Raw genomic sequence first — 13,286 nt, 5'->3', positions numbered from 1 at the left:
GTGCAGGCTAGATGGGCCAAATGGCCACCTCCTACACTGTAGATTCTATGATTGAACAACTGGGTCAAAATGGTAAATGCTGGTAATACACAGCAGCCCTGACAGCATCTCTAAAGAGAAATTGAACTAACGTTTCAAGTTGACAACTTGTCTCAGAACCTTCCTTTCCAATGATTCTTTTGTTGCTGACCTAGAATAGCAAAATGATCCTATCACTCTGGTCAACAACAGAAGGAGATCACTCCTGTTCTACCTGTGCCAATTCGGCAAGAATAACTTGGCTGGTCCCATTCACCTGTCCTGTCGCCGTAGCTCTGCAAATTGCGTCTCTTCAGATAATTATCCAGCTCCCTTTTGAAATACTCGATTGTATCTTCCTCCACCACACTCTCTGACAGTATTTCAGATCCTAACTACTTATTGTGTTTTAAACTTTGTCCTGTTCTTCACAGGTGCTGTCAGCCTAGCTGAAATTTTCCAGCATTTCCTGTTTCCAGATTTTCAGCATCTGCAGTATTTTGCTTTTGTATTGATGATGGTGGTGTAAGATGAGTCTTGCTGAAGTAAGTGTCTGTTGCTTATTTGAATCGTAATTGTTTTTAACTTCTGTAGCCTTTTGAACATTCCAGAATTTCATCCCTCCCCTCACAGTCTAAGAGTTTATATTTTGGTCTGTATAATTTCCCTTCTTGAAAATATTCACACCCTCACTAGGATTGAATTTCATGGATGCCCCAATGATATTAGTCCTGTTTGCTTCTAATTGATGAGTGTGACTGGCCTGGACACAATGCCCTTCCTCATACAACATTGCATGGCACAGCGATTAGCACTGCTGCCTCACAGCGCCAGGGGCCTGGGTTAAATGGGACTAAAGAAGGAAATTAGGAGAGCCAGGAGGGGTCACGAGGAGGCCCTGGCAGGTCGGATTAAGGAGAACCCTAAGGCGTTCTATAAATATGTGAAGAGTAAAAGGATGAGACGTGACAGAATAGGGCCTATAAAAGGTGAAGGCGGGAAAGTCTGTACGGAACCAGTAGAAATGGCAGAGGTGCTCAATGAGTATTTTGCCTCGGTTTTCACAGAGGAGAAGGACCTGGGTGGATGTACTGCGGGCGTGCGTGCGGTGGACTGAAAGGATTTGAGTATGTGGACTTTAAGAAAGAGGTTGTGCTGGAATCTTTGAATGGCATCAAGATAGATAAGTCGCTGGGTCCGGATGGGATGTACCCCAGGTTACTGTGGGAGGCGAGGGAGGAGATTGCAGAGCCTCTGGCGATGATCTTTGCGTCGTCGATGGAGATGGGGGAAGTGCCGGAGGATTGCGGATGTGGTTCCTATTTTCAAGAAGGGGAATAGGGATAGCCCAGGTAATTACCGACCGGTGAGTCTAACCTCAGTGGTTGGTAAACTGATGGAGAAGATCCTGAGGGACCGGATATATGAGCATTTAGAGAGGTTTAGTATGCTCAAGAATACTCAGCATGGCTTTGTCAAGGGCAGATCGTGCCTTACGAGCCTGGTGGAGTTCTTTGAAAATGTGACTAAACACATTGACGAAGGGAAGGCGGTAGATGTGGTTTATATGGATTTTAGCAAGGCGTTCGATAAGGTCCCCCATGCAAGGCTTCTAGAAAAAGTGAGAGGGCATGGGATCCAAGGGGCTGCTGCCGGGTGGATCCAGAACTGGCTTGCTCAAAGGAGGCAGAGAGTGGGTATAGATGGGTCTTTTTCTAAATGGAGGTCGGTCACCAGTGGTGTGCCCCAGGGATCTGTTGTGGGACCCTTGCTGTTTGTCATTTTCATAAATGACCTGGATGAGGAAGTGGAGGGATGGGTTGGTAAGTTTGCTGACGACACGAAGGTTGGTGGGGTTGTGGATAGTCTGGAGGGATGTCAGAAGTTACAAAGGGATATAGATAGGATGCAAGACTGGGCGGACAAGTGGCAGATGGACTTCAACCCAGATAAATGCATCGTGGTCCATTTTGGTAGGACAAATGGGATGAAGGAGTACAATATAAAGGGAAAGACTCTGAGTACGGTAGAGGATCAGAAGGACCTTGGGGTCCGGGTCCATAGGACTCTAAAATCGGCCCCGCAGGTGGAGGAGTTGGTTAAGAAGGCGTATGGTGTGCTGGCCTTTATCAATCGAGGGATTGAGTTTAGGAGTCCGGGGATAATGATGCAGCTATATAAGACCCTCGTCAGACCCCACTTGGAGTACTGTGCTCAGTTCTGGTCGCCTCACTATAGGAAGGATGTGGAAAAGATTGAAAGGGTGCAGAGGAGATTTACAAGGATGTTGCCGGGATTGAGTGGCATGCCTTATGAGGATAGGCTGAGGGAGCTCGGCCTTTTCTCCTTGGAGAGACGAAGGATGAGAGGAGACCTAATAGAGGTGTATAAGATGTTGAGAGGCATAGTTCGGGTGGACTCTCAGAGGCTTTTTCCCAGGGTGGAAATGTCTGCTACGAGAGGACACAGGTTCAGGGTGCTGGGGGGGTTGGTACAGGAGAGATGTTAGGGGTAAGTTTTTCACACATAGGGTGGTGGGCGAGTGAAATCGGCTGCTGTCAGGGGTGGTGGAGGCAAACTCAATAGGGTCTTTTAAGAGACTCCTGGATGAGTACATGGAGCTTAATAGGATGGAGGGTTATAGGTAGGTCTAGAAGGTAGGGATGTGTTTGGCACAACTTGTGGGCCGAAGGGCCTGTTTGTGCTGTAATTTTTCTATGTTCTAAATTCTGGCCTTGGGTGACTGTGTGGAGTTTACACATTCTTCCCGTGTCTGTGTGGGTTTCCTCTGGTGCTCCAGTTTCCTCCCACAATCCAAAGATGTGCAAGTTAGGTGGATTGGCGATGCCAAATTGAGCTTTAGTGTCAGGGAGATTAGCAGGGTAAATACATGGGGTTGCGGGGATAGGCCCAGGGTGGGATCGTTGTCGGTGCAGAGTCAATGAGCTGAATGGCCTCCAGCTCTGTAGGGATTCTATGATTGTGGTGACTGTCCCTTACTCTGTTTTGCCCTTAAAAGGACAATCACCACAAACATCCTTGCACATCCAACAACTATTGGAAGTGTAAGATGATCAAGTGCAGAAACCATGATTAATTTACTCATTGATGCTTCACAGGGCATTTTATTAATGCTGTTGTGCCACGCCTGGCCCTTTGGCTATAACAAGTTTCAGCACGTACCGGTGAACAATAATATTGAAGTTAATTGCTCCAATAATAGTCAGAACATATTTTTTTCAGTTAAGTTCATTGTTTTTATTCAAAAGCAACGATTGCAGTAGAGGTATTATTAGCCTGTTCAAAATTAAATAGCTGATCCTTTTGTGAAAGTGCAGAAGAGGGAAATTCAATCCAAATGCTTTAAACAATAATACCATATTGAATTGCAAGTCTTAGAACTTCTGAAGCCTGGTCAGTAACGCTGCCTCAAAGAATCACCAAACTGCTGCTGGTGTTGTTTTATAAATCTGGAATTGTGCCCCAGACAAAGCAATAGCATAGTCAGCGGCTGGACAGTCTCCAATGAATGGAATGCTTTTAATCAGAGACAGGGAGGTTCAAATATACACCCACAGGGAGATTAGTGTTGAAGATATGGGAAACTCGGGTAAGATGGAGAGAATGAAATAGGTGCCAGGATTTGAGGCTTGAAGGAGGGTGGAAGCTGGAGAATGAGGATGAAGGAAGAGATCAAAACTGGGGAGATCTGATGGGCATGGGAACCAGCATTTCCCCCTCAGCTGGGAGCAGTGGCACCAAGGCGGTAAGTGGGAGCAGTACTGAGAGTGAGCAGCTGGTATTAGGGTATGAAAAACCTAGCGACCTGTTTGTAAATAATGAAAGATTATTTCTTTTGGTTGGTGAATGAGGAACAAGGGCATGGAAACTGAAAAAAGTAGGCTGGGTTCTTGAACTGAGGGAAGTCTGAGATTTCCAGGCAGAGAATTCATCTTCACAAAACCAGAATCTAAGCCGTGCTCCAAGGAGATAAGGAGGTCAGACCAGTTAAAACTAACAACTGGGGAGCCTGATCAGACCAGCAGAGGGATTCTGTGATTTCAAAGTGAATATAAGCTGCCTATTGGATTATTATGGATACAGGTCAGATATTGAAGCATTTACATCTATTACTACCAGTCACGTATCTATCACTGATGAGGAAGGGAATCTTACAATATCAATGCAACTTCAGTGAGTTACTATTCGAATCAAAGTTCTTCCTGACACTAGCTTCCTCGCCTTCAGACATGCCTCTTCCCTGACCTCATGATTAGATGTCATGTGATTAGGACTCTATCAGATGGCTGGAATGTCACGTGATCAAACTTCAGAATGCCTTGGACAAGGGTTGACATAAAATGCTGGATCAGTGACTAATGGCTGGGATACAAACATTTGAACAATTAAGTAACCAAGCATAAAATATTAAGTTCAGAACACAAGGCATTTCAATGGTACAGGTTACAGATTACTGTGTGAACATTGATAGTCAGTCCTTTTGTCAGTAATTTGCATTTTATTATGGCAACAGAAAATAAAACTTTAAAAAATACTTTGTTGCTCGTGGTGATTAAATCTCCATATTCCACCATTTTAAGCTAAATGGCTTTCGACGAACATTGGATCCACAGTGAACTTCACCAGTCAACAAATGATAGGCAGCAAAGTCATCGATGAAGTTACAATCCAGGCCGAGTGGTTCCAGTGCTGAGCGCACCGCAGATTCCAGTGGACATTTTCCATTTATCAGAGGCCCAAATGGCTTTGGAATGCCCAGGTATTTGCCCAACACTATCATATTCACCTAAAGAGACACAAGTGCCATTACTCTTGTTTTATAGCTGAGAGGTGTAATCTCCCCTGGGTGCCTTGGCATCCGGCCAGTTTGTATTACTGAATCAATCCATGCACGCGCAGTCAGGAAACACTTGGTGCACCTTCACATTTCAGAAACCACTTTATACAAGTCGCATTCTCAACTACACTTCTGTTTAGTCAAATTGATGGATTGCACAAAAAAGTCAATTGCTGGTTCATCTGCTGACACCAGGAAAACCCTTCTCAAGACAGAGAAAGGTCATCTTCTGAGGTGGTTTCTCGTGCTGCTGAATTTACATTAGAATTCTTGCTACGGCTGTTGCCAATAATCACCTTTTTTCCTTCCTCAGTATATCAGCTTTCAGCAGTAAGTGTGTGAGTGGCTTAGGATGAGGGCCCTATATTGAATCTGTGCCTTGGAGTGCCGTTAGAGGACAGAGTTGGGCTTGGACTGCATTGTGATGCTTCCACAATGTGCCTGGGACCATCTTATGAAAACAGTCATTTGGATGAAATACCAGAGGATTGTTGGCAAAACAGTGGATACTGAGAAGGTTGGATGAGGAAATGGCAAGGTCAAAGGAAAGTGATGAGGCTTCCAATAACAGAGAGGTGGCAACAAAGGGAACTGGACAGGTAGTTCCAACAACAGCTCTGCAACTGATAATTACCTTTAATGTAAAACATCCAAAGCCGCTTTCCTGGACTGCTTAAGAAAAATTTTGCATTGAACCACTTGAGATTTTAGGGCAGATGAGGCATGGTGGCACAGTGGTTAGCGCTACTGCCTCATAACGCTAGGAACCTGGGTTCAATTCCCAGCTTGGGTCATTGTGTAGAATTTGCACATTCTCCCCGTGTCTGTGTGGGTTTCCTCCCACAGTCCAAAGATGTGCGGGTTAGGTGGATTGGCCATGCTAAATTGCCCCTTCGTGTCAGGGGGACTAACTAGGGTAAATGCATGGGGTTATGGGGATAGGGCCTGTGTGGGATTGTTGTCGGTGCAGACTTCATGGGTCAAATGGCCTCCTTCTGCACTGTAGGATTCTATGACTAAGGGTTAGGTTTTAAGGAGCATCTCCAAGGAGGAAACAAGTGAAAAAGATGGAGAGGTTTAGGGAAGGAATTCCAGAGATTAGGGCCCTGGCAGCTGAAGCACAGCCACCAATGGTGGAGCAATTACAAATCGGGGATGCTCAAAAGGCCAGAATTAAATGATCTTGGGACTGGGGGGGGATTACAGAGATAGGGAGGGACAAGATCACAGAGGGATTTGAAAACAAGGATGAGAATTTTAAACTTGAGGGAAGAGCCATTGTAAGTTAGGGAGCACAGAGATGATGGGAGAGTGGACTTGCTGCAAGTTAGTGCCAGAGAGAAATAGTGCATTGATTGGCTGAGAAGCCAGTAACTGGAATGTGGGACAGAAAGCAGTGTTAGAGGAACAAAGGATCTGTGTGGATTGCAAAACAGGATGAGGTCAATAAAATAAAGGTGGGACAAGATAAGCTTGAATACATTTGAAACAAGGGCTGAGTATTATAGAGTTATCTTGTAGCTGCACAGGGAGACAGTAAAACTTGAAGAGGATGTGGACTATTGGTCATAGTGCATTTCAGGACACAGACTGAACATTTTCATAGAATCCTACAGTGCAGAAGGAGGCCACTCCATCAAGTCTGCACCGACTGCAATCCCACCCAGCCCCTATCCCCATACATTTACCCTAGCTAGTCCCCCTGACACTAAAGGGCAATTTAGCATGGCCAATCCACCCAACCCGCACATCTTTGCACAGTGGGAGGAAAACGGAGCACCTGGAGGAAACCCACGCAGACACGGGGAGAACGTGCAAACTCCACACAGACAGTGACCTAAGCTGGGAATCAAACCTGGGTACCTGATGCTGTGAGGCAGCAGTGCTAACCACTGTGCCACCGTGCCACTGCATTTTCCAGTGCAATGAAAGCTGTAGAGGTTGAAGCAGGAAAGTTGGATGGATGAGCGCTGGAAACATTGAGCCATCAGGCAAATAAATGAACGGCTGCGGTTTCAGCAGTGGCGGAAAGGAACTCCCTTCTCTTTCCAACAGTCTCCAGTTTTTACTCACCATATCTGGAAAAAAGGACATTGCTCGTTGATCCTTCTGATCCACTGTAAACAACACGGGAATATCAATAATATCTTCTTCATCCAATCCCAATTCCTTCTTGAGGACATCTCGGTTCCAGTCAACACATTGCTAAAGGAAGAGAGAGATCAGAAAGGGCAAAAGAAGCAAACATAAACGACGGACGAGTGATAAAGAATTTCACGCAAAGTATGACTAAACCTGGTCGAGAATGGGGAGGGAAATCACCCGGCCCCGTATGCCGATGGCAGGAATCCTCATTTCCCACTGAATCGGGTGTCAGAGCTAAAAACATGATTCCCGTCGGACGTGAAGGCATTTGGGATTTACCTGGCTGCCCAGGGACCCGATAATTATATAAAATCCCTCATTGTAATCTCATTAGTGGCCTCCCCAGTAGGAACTGCACCAGGGGGGGCGGCTTTGGTGTTGGTCATGATCAACATGTACCTGGTGTTTTGGACTCTGGATCAAGGAGGTAGGTCCAGTGCCCATGTACCCCTCTGTCATTGCCAGGCTACAGAGAGAGGGTCCCCCAAAAGTCCTGGGGGTTGGCCTCAGCACAGTCCCCCAGGATGGGGGTCTCGTGACTGGTCTACCCCTTGTAGCCCTGGGAAAGGTGTTCAGTTTTAGGATGGTGAATTCAGAGACCATCCTGGGGTAAAATACTCATTATTATCGGTCCTCAAGCTATTCAAGTTCCTAGTCACTTAAATCGCCATGCCCTTCTGGACACCTTGATGTGGAGATGCCGGCGTTGGACTGGGGTAAACACAGTAAGTCTCACAACACCAGGTTCTGGACACCTGGCAGGCTTCCAAATCACTGCAGTACTCCATACAGCAGAAGGGATTCCCCTTTATCTGTCTAGGAAGCTGCAGGTGCGAGAAGATCCATTTCAAGTCCTTCGACTGTCAGAAGACAATCACTTTCACAAGGGGGAGGTATTCATATCTCCACAGCTGTTCACTCTGCACCATCATTTTAATACAATATTTATTTCAAGTCTCTGAGCCTTCATAGAAAGCTCAGTCTTTGAAATGCCTTCAAACCCTATCAAAACCTGTTTCTATTCAATTTCAGTCCAGTACTTTGAACACTCATTTGATTGACAGATTAATGGTTTTTACTCAGTATGCAGTCAGCTGTATTTATTTACCTTTCTATTCACACTTGAATGCATTTCAAGTAACCCCCCCCTCCATTGTTCACACAAAGAGGAAGTGAAAAGCACTTCAGCTGGTTTGAAGTTGCCTGCAGCTGTCACCACAAGCAGCGGTGATTCAAGGGTTCGGGGTCCAAGGCACCAGGACAGGATGCAGTGTGCCACTGGCACTGCCAAGGGGCAGGGCCTAAAGTGGGAGGGGGTCAAGTCGGGTCATCCTCAAGCCTGTGTGGGGTGCGCCTTATTTCAGTGGTGGGTGGGTGGGGGGGATAGGAGGATTCCCCTTTTGGTTGAAGGGTTGGTGGTGCTCCTCTTGTCAATGGGGGGGGGGGAATCACTGGTCTGTGAACGCAGAGATTGGGGCACCCTTTCAAAGATCTCTGAACAGTTGGTCTGGCCGGCATGTTTCCCGAGATGTATATTTGTATCTTTCAGGTGGATGAATCCCACCTGACAAATGCTGCAGTTTTTCTGCTGGTCTGGGCAATAAGTGCCATTTTGGTTGAATCGCGCCCCTAATCTTTTTTCACTGACTCACCTGCACATAAACATTATCTTCGAGCAGTTTTTGATCGCTAAGAATTTCATTAATTTTGACTGACTGTGCGTTTTGACCTGATTGGAAAATACAAATACACATTATAGTTCTTATTCAATTGGCTCCTTGAACAGTAACTCTATAATGAGGCTGATCAGATGTACAGTCAGAGGTACACAGCACAGTAAAAGGACGTTCGGCCCCTTGTATTTGTGCTGGACAAAGACAACTATTCTAATCCCATTTTCCAGCACTTGGCCCATAGCCTTGGCATCCCAAGTGCATATCTAAATACTTATTAAATGTTATGGAGGATCCACCACGCTTTCGGGCAGTGAGTTCCAGACTTTGGGTGAAAAGGTTTTCCTCACATCCCCTCTAAACCTCCTGCCCCTTACCTTAAATCTATGCTCCCTAATTATTGATCCCTCCACCAAAGGGAAAAGTTTCTTCCTGTCTATCTATGCCCCTTAATTTTATATATCTCAATCATGTTCCCCCCCACCCCCGCCAGCTCCAAGGAAAACAACCCTAGTCTATCCAATCTCTCTTCATAACTACAACACTGCAGCCCGGCAACGTCCTGGTAAATCGCCTCACAGCACCAAGGACCCGTGTTAAATTCCAGCCTTGGATGACTGTCTGTGTGGAGTTTGCACATTCTCCATGCGTCTGCATGGGTTTCTTCTGGGTGCTGTGATTTCCTCCCACAGTCCAAAGATGTGTAACTTAAGTCGATTAGCCATAGTAAGTGTGCAGGATTACTGGGAAAGGGCAGGGGGTGGGCCTGGATAAGATGCTCTTTGAGAGTTGGTGCAAAATGGTTGGGCCAAATGGCCTTTTTCTGCACTATAGGGATTCTATAATTTATTTTTAGGATCTTTCCTCCCAAGTTTAATACCATCTAGTCTTCATTCTTCCAGTACTCTTATTGTGTCTCCTAATCTAACCCACGTCTTTTAAATTGTGAAACTCCACCTCCCTTAATCCTAGTTAATTACATGTTATCTGATTTTCCCCGCCCCCCCCCCCCCAACTTGCCATGGGTGCGTGATCATGTACAGAAATGACCAGCATGGTTTCCGAGTCAACCACAAAGGAAGCTTGTGTTGGCTTTCCTGGAGCCACAACCAGGAGTGAACACTTATCTTTGGGTGACCTTCTGCCCAAGCAGTGCAAACAGTCCACTCAATAAACTGTGTGAAGAAAGAGTTGGGCTTGCTGCGTACACCAGTACCTACGACTGACCATAGCTGGTCAGAAACTCACCCTCAAACATCTGAGCTTCCCCATGACCTTCTTGCTCGAGTCTCTTGAACAACTTGCAACAGGCGTCAGGACTACACAGAACAAGACGGAAACCCTACAGGAACAGTAAAGTTATCAGAATCTAACAGTTACGATTCCCTTAGGAAGATAAAAGAACCTATCCCAACCTCGGAACATCTCAAAGCACTTTACAGCCGACGAGGTATTCTGGAACTGTAGTCAATGTTCTGATGTGGGGAAATGCAGGAGCCAAATTGAGAACAGCAAGATCCAAAAAGTTGAATTGAGAAAATTACCACATAAGTCTGTGAGAAATAAATATTGGCCAGGAAACTAGGAGAACTCTTCTGCTCCTCTTCAAAGTGTACCATGTTTAGTAAGATGTAGCATCTTATTTGCACACCTACATTAGAAGTATGGGGGGGATGAGGTGGGGGGGGGGGGCGGGGGAAGGAGGGCAGGGAATTTGAGAACAAAGGACTTCCAACACAGGAAGTTCTTCCTCAAAGACAAAACAAAACACAGGAAGTTCTTATGCCTCCAGGGCCTAGTGTTAAAACCAAAGCCAGTATGTCAAGTCCAAGGAGCTGCCTCGGCCTCCAATTCAGCTAGTCCTGAATCTGACTGTTAGTGGAGTGATTGAGGCTGTGATTAGAACCTTGGATATTCAAAAGGTGAAAGGAATGTTTTTTTCTTAAATTAGGAGTGGCTCCCCAGTATTGCAGAACATTCCCCCAGTTTGCTTCCAAGAGGAACGTGGGAGATAGTACATGCTCTCCGGCTGGCCGCTTGCACCACATTACACACACCTTGGTACATGAACAGAGCACGTGTAGGCCCAATGAGATTGGTTACCTTTCTGTCAGGGGCTGGAACAAAGGTCATGAACTCATCTACATGACCCACCACCAGCCAATCAGAGAAGAGTTCAACAGGAGACTGGACTTGTTGAGCATACAGGAAATCTCGGATGACTTTTGCCATGTTCCTCCCATCAGAAGTGCTACAGGAACAAAAAGTACAAATTTCCATTTGTTAGCAATTTTTCCTTCCAAAATTTTAATTTGAACTGACATTATCCCCAGATGTGGATGCTGACATGGCTCACCGAGCCTGGACCCCTTGAAAAATGACTGGACACAAAAGCCTTGGGCCAGAAATTCCTTGGCCAGGTAGGGGGTGGGGGGGGGGGGGGGCACATTGCCAGTTCAGCGCAATCGGATTGGGATGGGGTGTAGGGAGCTAGAATTTGGGGAGAAGTACAGTTCAATGGAATCTGGGTACTTTTTGTTCCCCTCAGCCAATCCAACTGGAAATGGTGGGGGGTAATAGTTCCTTGCACCGATCCCTTCAATGCTGACTTCCTCCAATGAGGCAAGACCTGTGAGGGATGACATCAACATTTCCCACCATTTCATCCTCTGTTGCCAAGACTGCTCATGTGTACGCCCAGACCAGATCCTGGCAGAAGTGGAGCTAAGAATGTCTCAAATGCAAATTTCCCCAATTGCAATTGATTGTGAAATTGTTAAGAACATAAGAACTAGGAGCAGGAGTAGGCCATCTGGCCCCTCGAGCCTGCTCTGCCATTCAATAAGATCATGGCTGATCTTTTTGTGGACTCAGCTCCACTTACCCACCCGCTCGCCATAACCCTTAATTCCTTTACTGTTCAAAAATGTATCTATCTTTGCCTTAAAAACATTCAATGAGGTGGCCTCAACTGCTTCACTGGGCAGGGAATTCCACAGATTAACAACCCTTTGGGATGAAGAAGTTCCTCCTCAATTCAGTCCTAAATCTGCTCCCCTTATTTTGAGGTCATGCCCCCTAGTTCTAGCTTCACCTCCCTGCTTCTAGGTTATCTATTCCCTTCATCATCTTATAGTGTTATCATGAAAGAAACAATTTTCAGTTACTTAAATTTATTAGAAAAATAATTTTGGAACACTTTGACCAGGGAGCTGGACTCTCGAGGTTGCGGCAAGGTGCTGCTGGGAGATTCTTATCTGCCAATACTGGTACAGTTGATGTCCACCCTAATCTGGAAATTACTCTGACCTGGGGATTTGGAACTGGCACACGTCCACAGGCATGGAAGATTGGCATCTTTACCCCCTGTGCATGCAGCAACTCCTCACCGATAATACGCACAATTCCACACACCAAGCCATTTCACGGCTGTAGCTCAGCCCCATTGCAAAGTTCTGTTCACAGACAGCCACAAACATGTGATCAATTTACTTCATCCCTGCCCTATACAAGAAAGAAAATTAACTGACTTTGATGAGCTGGAGGGTCTTTGTCGTAACCTATGCCCTGATATTGCTCTTGCCACATTTTGTCCAGCAGTTAGTCCAATGAATGTGTTCAATTTCCTGTGACCATTTCTGTGCTGAAACCTGAGCACTCTAGGTGGGGCACAGGCTCACTGTTTCCTTGGGGCTTTTTTGTTACAATCCACATGCTGGACTCACCCAAACCCATTTAACACTGAGGATACTTCGAGGAGATCAGTAACACTTCTAATTTTAGACATGACCAGTGGAGGAGAAACTAGACTTTAAAACAGTATTCATTCACGGGATGTGGGTGTCGCTGGCTAGTCCAGCATTTATGGCCCATCCCTAGTTGCCCTTGAGAATGTGGTATTGGGCCTCAGACCCAGAGCAGTTCAACCCCTTCCTGCTTGTTAACTTCAGGAATCAAGATGTTCCCGGGTCACTGGCTTTGTGGAAAATCTGGGAAAAAGAACAATTGGAACTAAAACAATGGATCTCATCAGGATCACATAGAGGAACTTGCTTTCAAAGAAAATAGGTTTGAATTTCAAATTACAAAGCCTCAAATACCTCTCCCCAATACAAAATAACATTACGTGGGAAAAGCGCTTCCGATGATAATCCTTCCCATTGGATATTCTTTTCCATTCACGGTTACTGGAGGGCTGACCTCCAGATTCCCAAAGGAGTCCAGGCTGTTGACCACATCAGATTTTCTGGTTACGTGTCCAAAATCTGGTCCCTAGACCAACACACAATACATAGAAAATAAAGAACAGTATTAAAATTGGCAACATTTAGAAAATTAGCTCACTAACAATTGAGTTTTATATCCATATGGCATATTTACAGACTGATTTATAGATTGGACAGCATGGTGGCACAGTAGTTAACACTGCTGCCTCACAGCACCAGGGACCCAGATTCAATTCTGGTCTTGGGTGACTGTGGAGTTTGCATGTTCTCCCCGTGTCTGCGTGGGTTTCCTCCAGGTGCCCTATTTCCTCCCACACTCCAAAGATGTGCAGGTTAGGTGGATTGGCTGTGCTAAATTGTCCCTTA

At 45.8% G+C, this 13,286-nt stretch overlaps 1 protein-coding gene across 5 annotated transcripts in view; it reads right to left on the bottom strand.

Moving 5' to 3' along the window:
- Window positions 1–3,258: 3,258 nt before the first annotated feature.
- Window positions 3,259–13,286, bottom strand: part of padi2 (peptidyl arginine deiminase, type II) — a 119,950-nt gene continuing 109,922 nt past the window's right edge. For 3 of the 5 annotated variants that reach the window (XM_078239001.1, XM_078239000.1, XM_078238999.1), the window contains exons 12-17: window positions 12,821–12,966; window positions 10,798–10,945; window positions 9,943–10,036; window positions 8,674–8,750; window positions 6,950–7,081; window positions 3,259–4,825 (exon numbers count right to left, since the gene is read on the bottom strand). In XM_078239001.1, the coding sequence (XP_078095127.1) occupies window positions 4,592–4,825; window positions 6,950–7,081; window positions 8,674–8,750; window positions 9,943–10,036; window positions 10,798–10,945; window positions 12,821–12,966 (831 nt within the window). In that variant the 3' untranslated portion in view covers window positions 3,259–4,591. Of the gene's footprint in view, window positions 4,826–6,949; window positions 7,082–8,673; window positions 8,751–9,942; window positions 10,037–10,797; window positions 10,946–12,820; window positions 12,967–13,286 lie in introns of those variants that run through there. The other 2 variants (XR_013500543.1, XR_013500542.1) reach the window with 2 other exon arrangements.

The sequence above is a fragment of the Mustelus asterias genome, chromosome 22 (assembly GCF_964213995.1).
Source record: "Mustelus asterias chromosome 22, sMusAst1.hap1.1, whole genome shotgun sequence".
Taxonomy (NCBI): Eukaryota; Metazoa; Chordata; class Chondrichthyes; order Carcharhiniformes; family Triakidae; genus Mustelus; species Mustelus asterias.
This window is presented reverse-complemented; position numbering and strand designations above follow the sequence as displayed.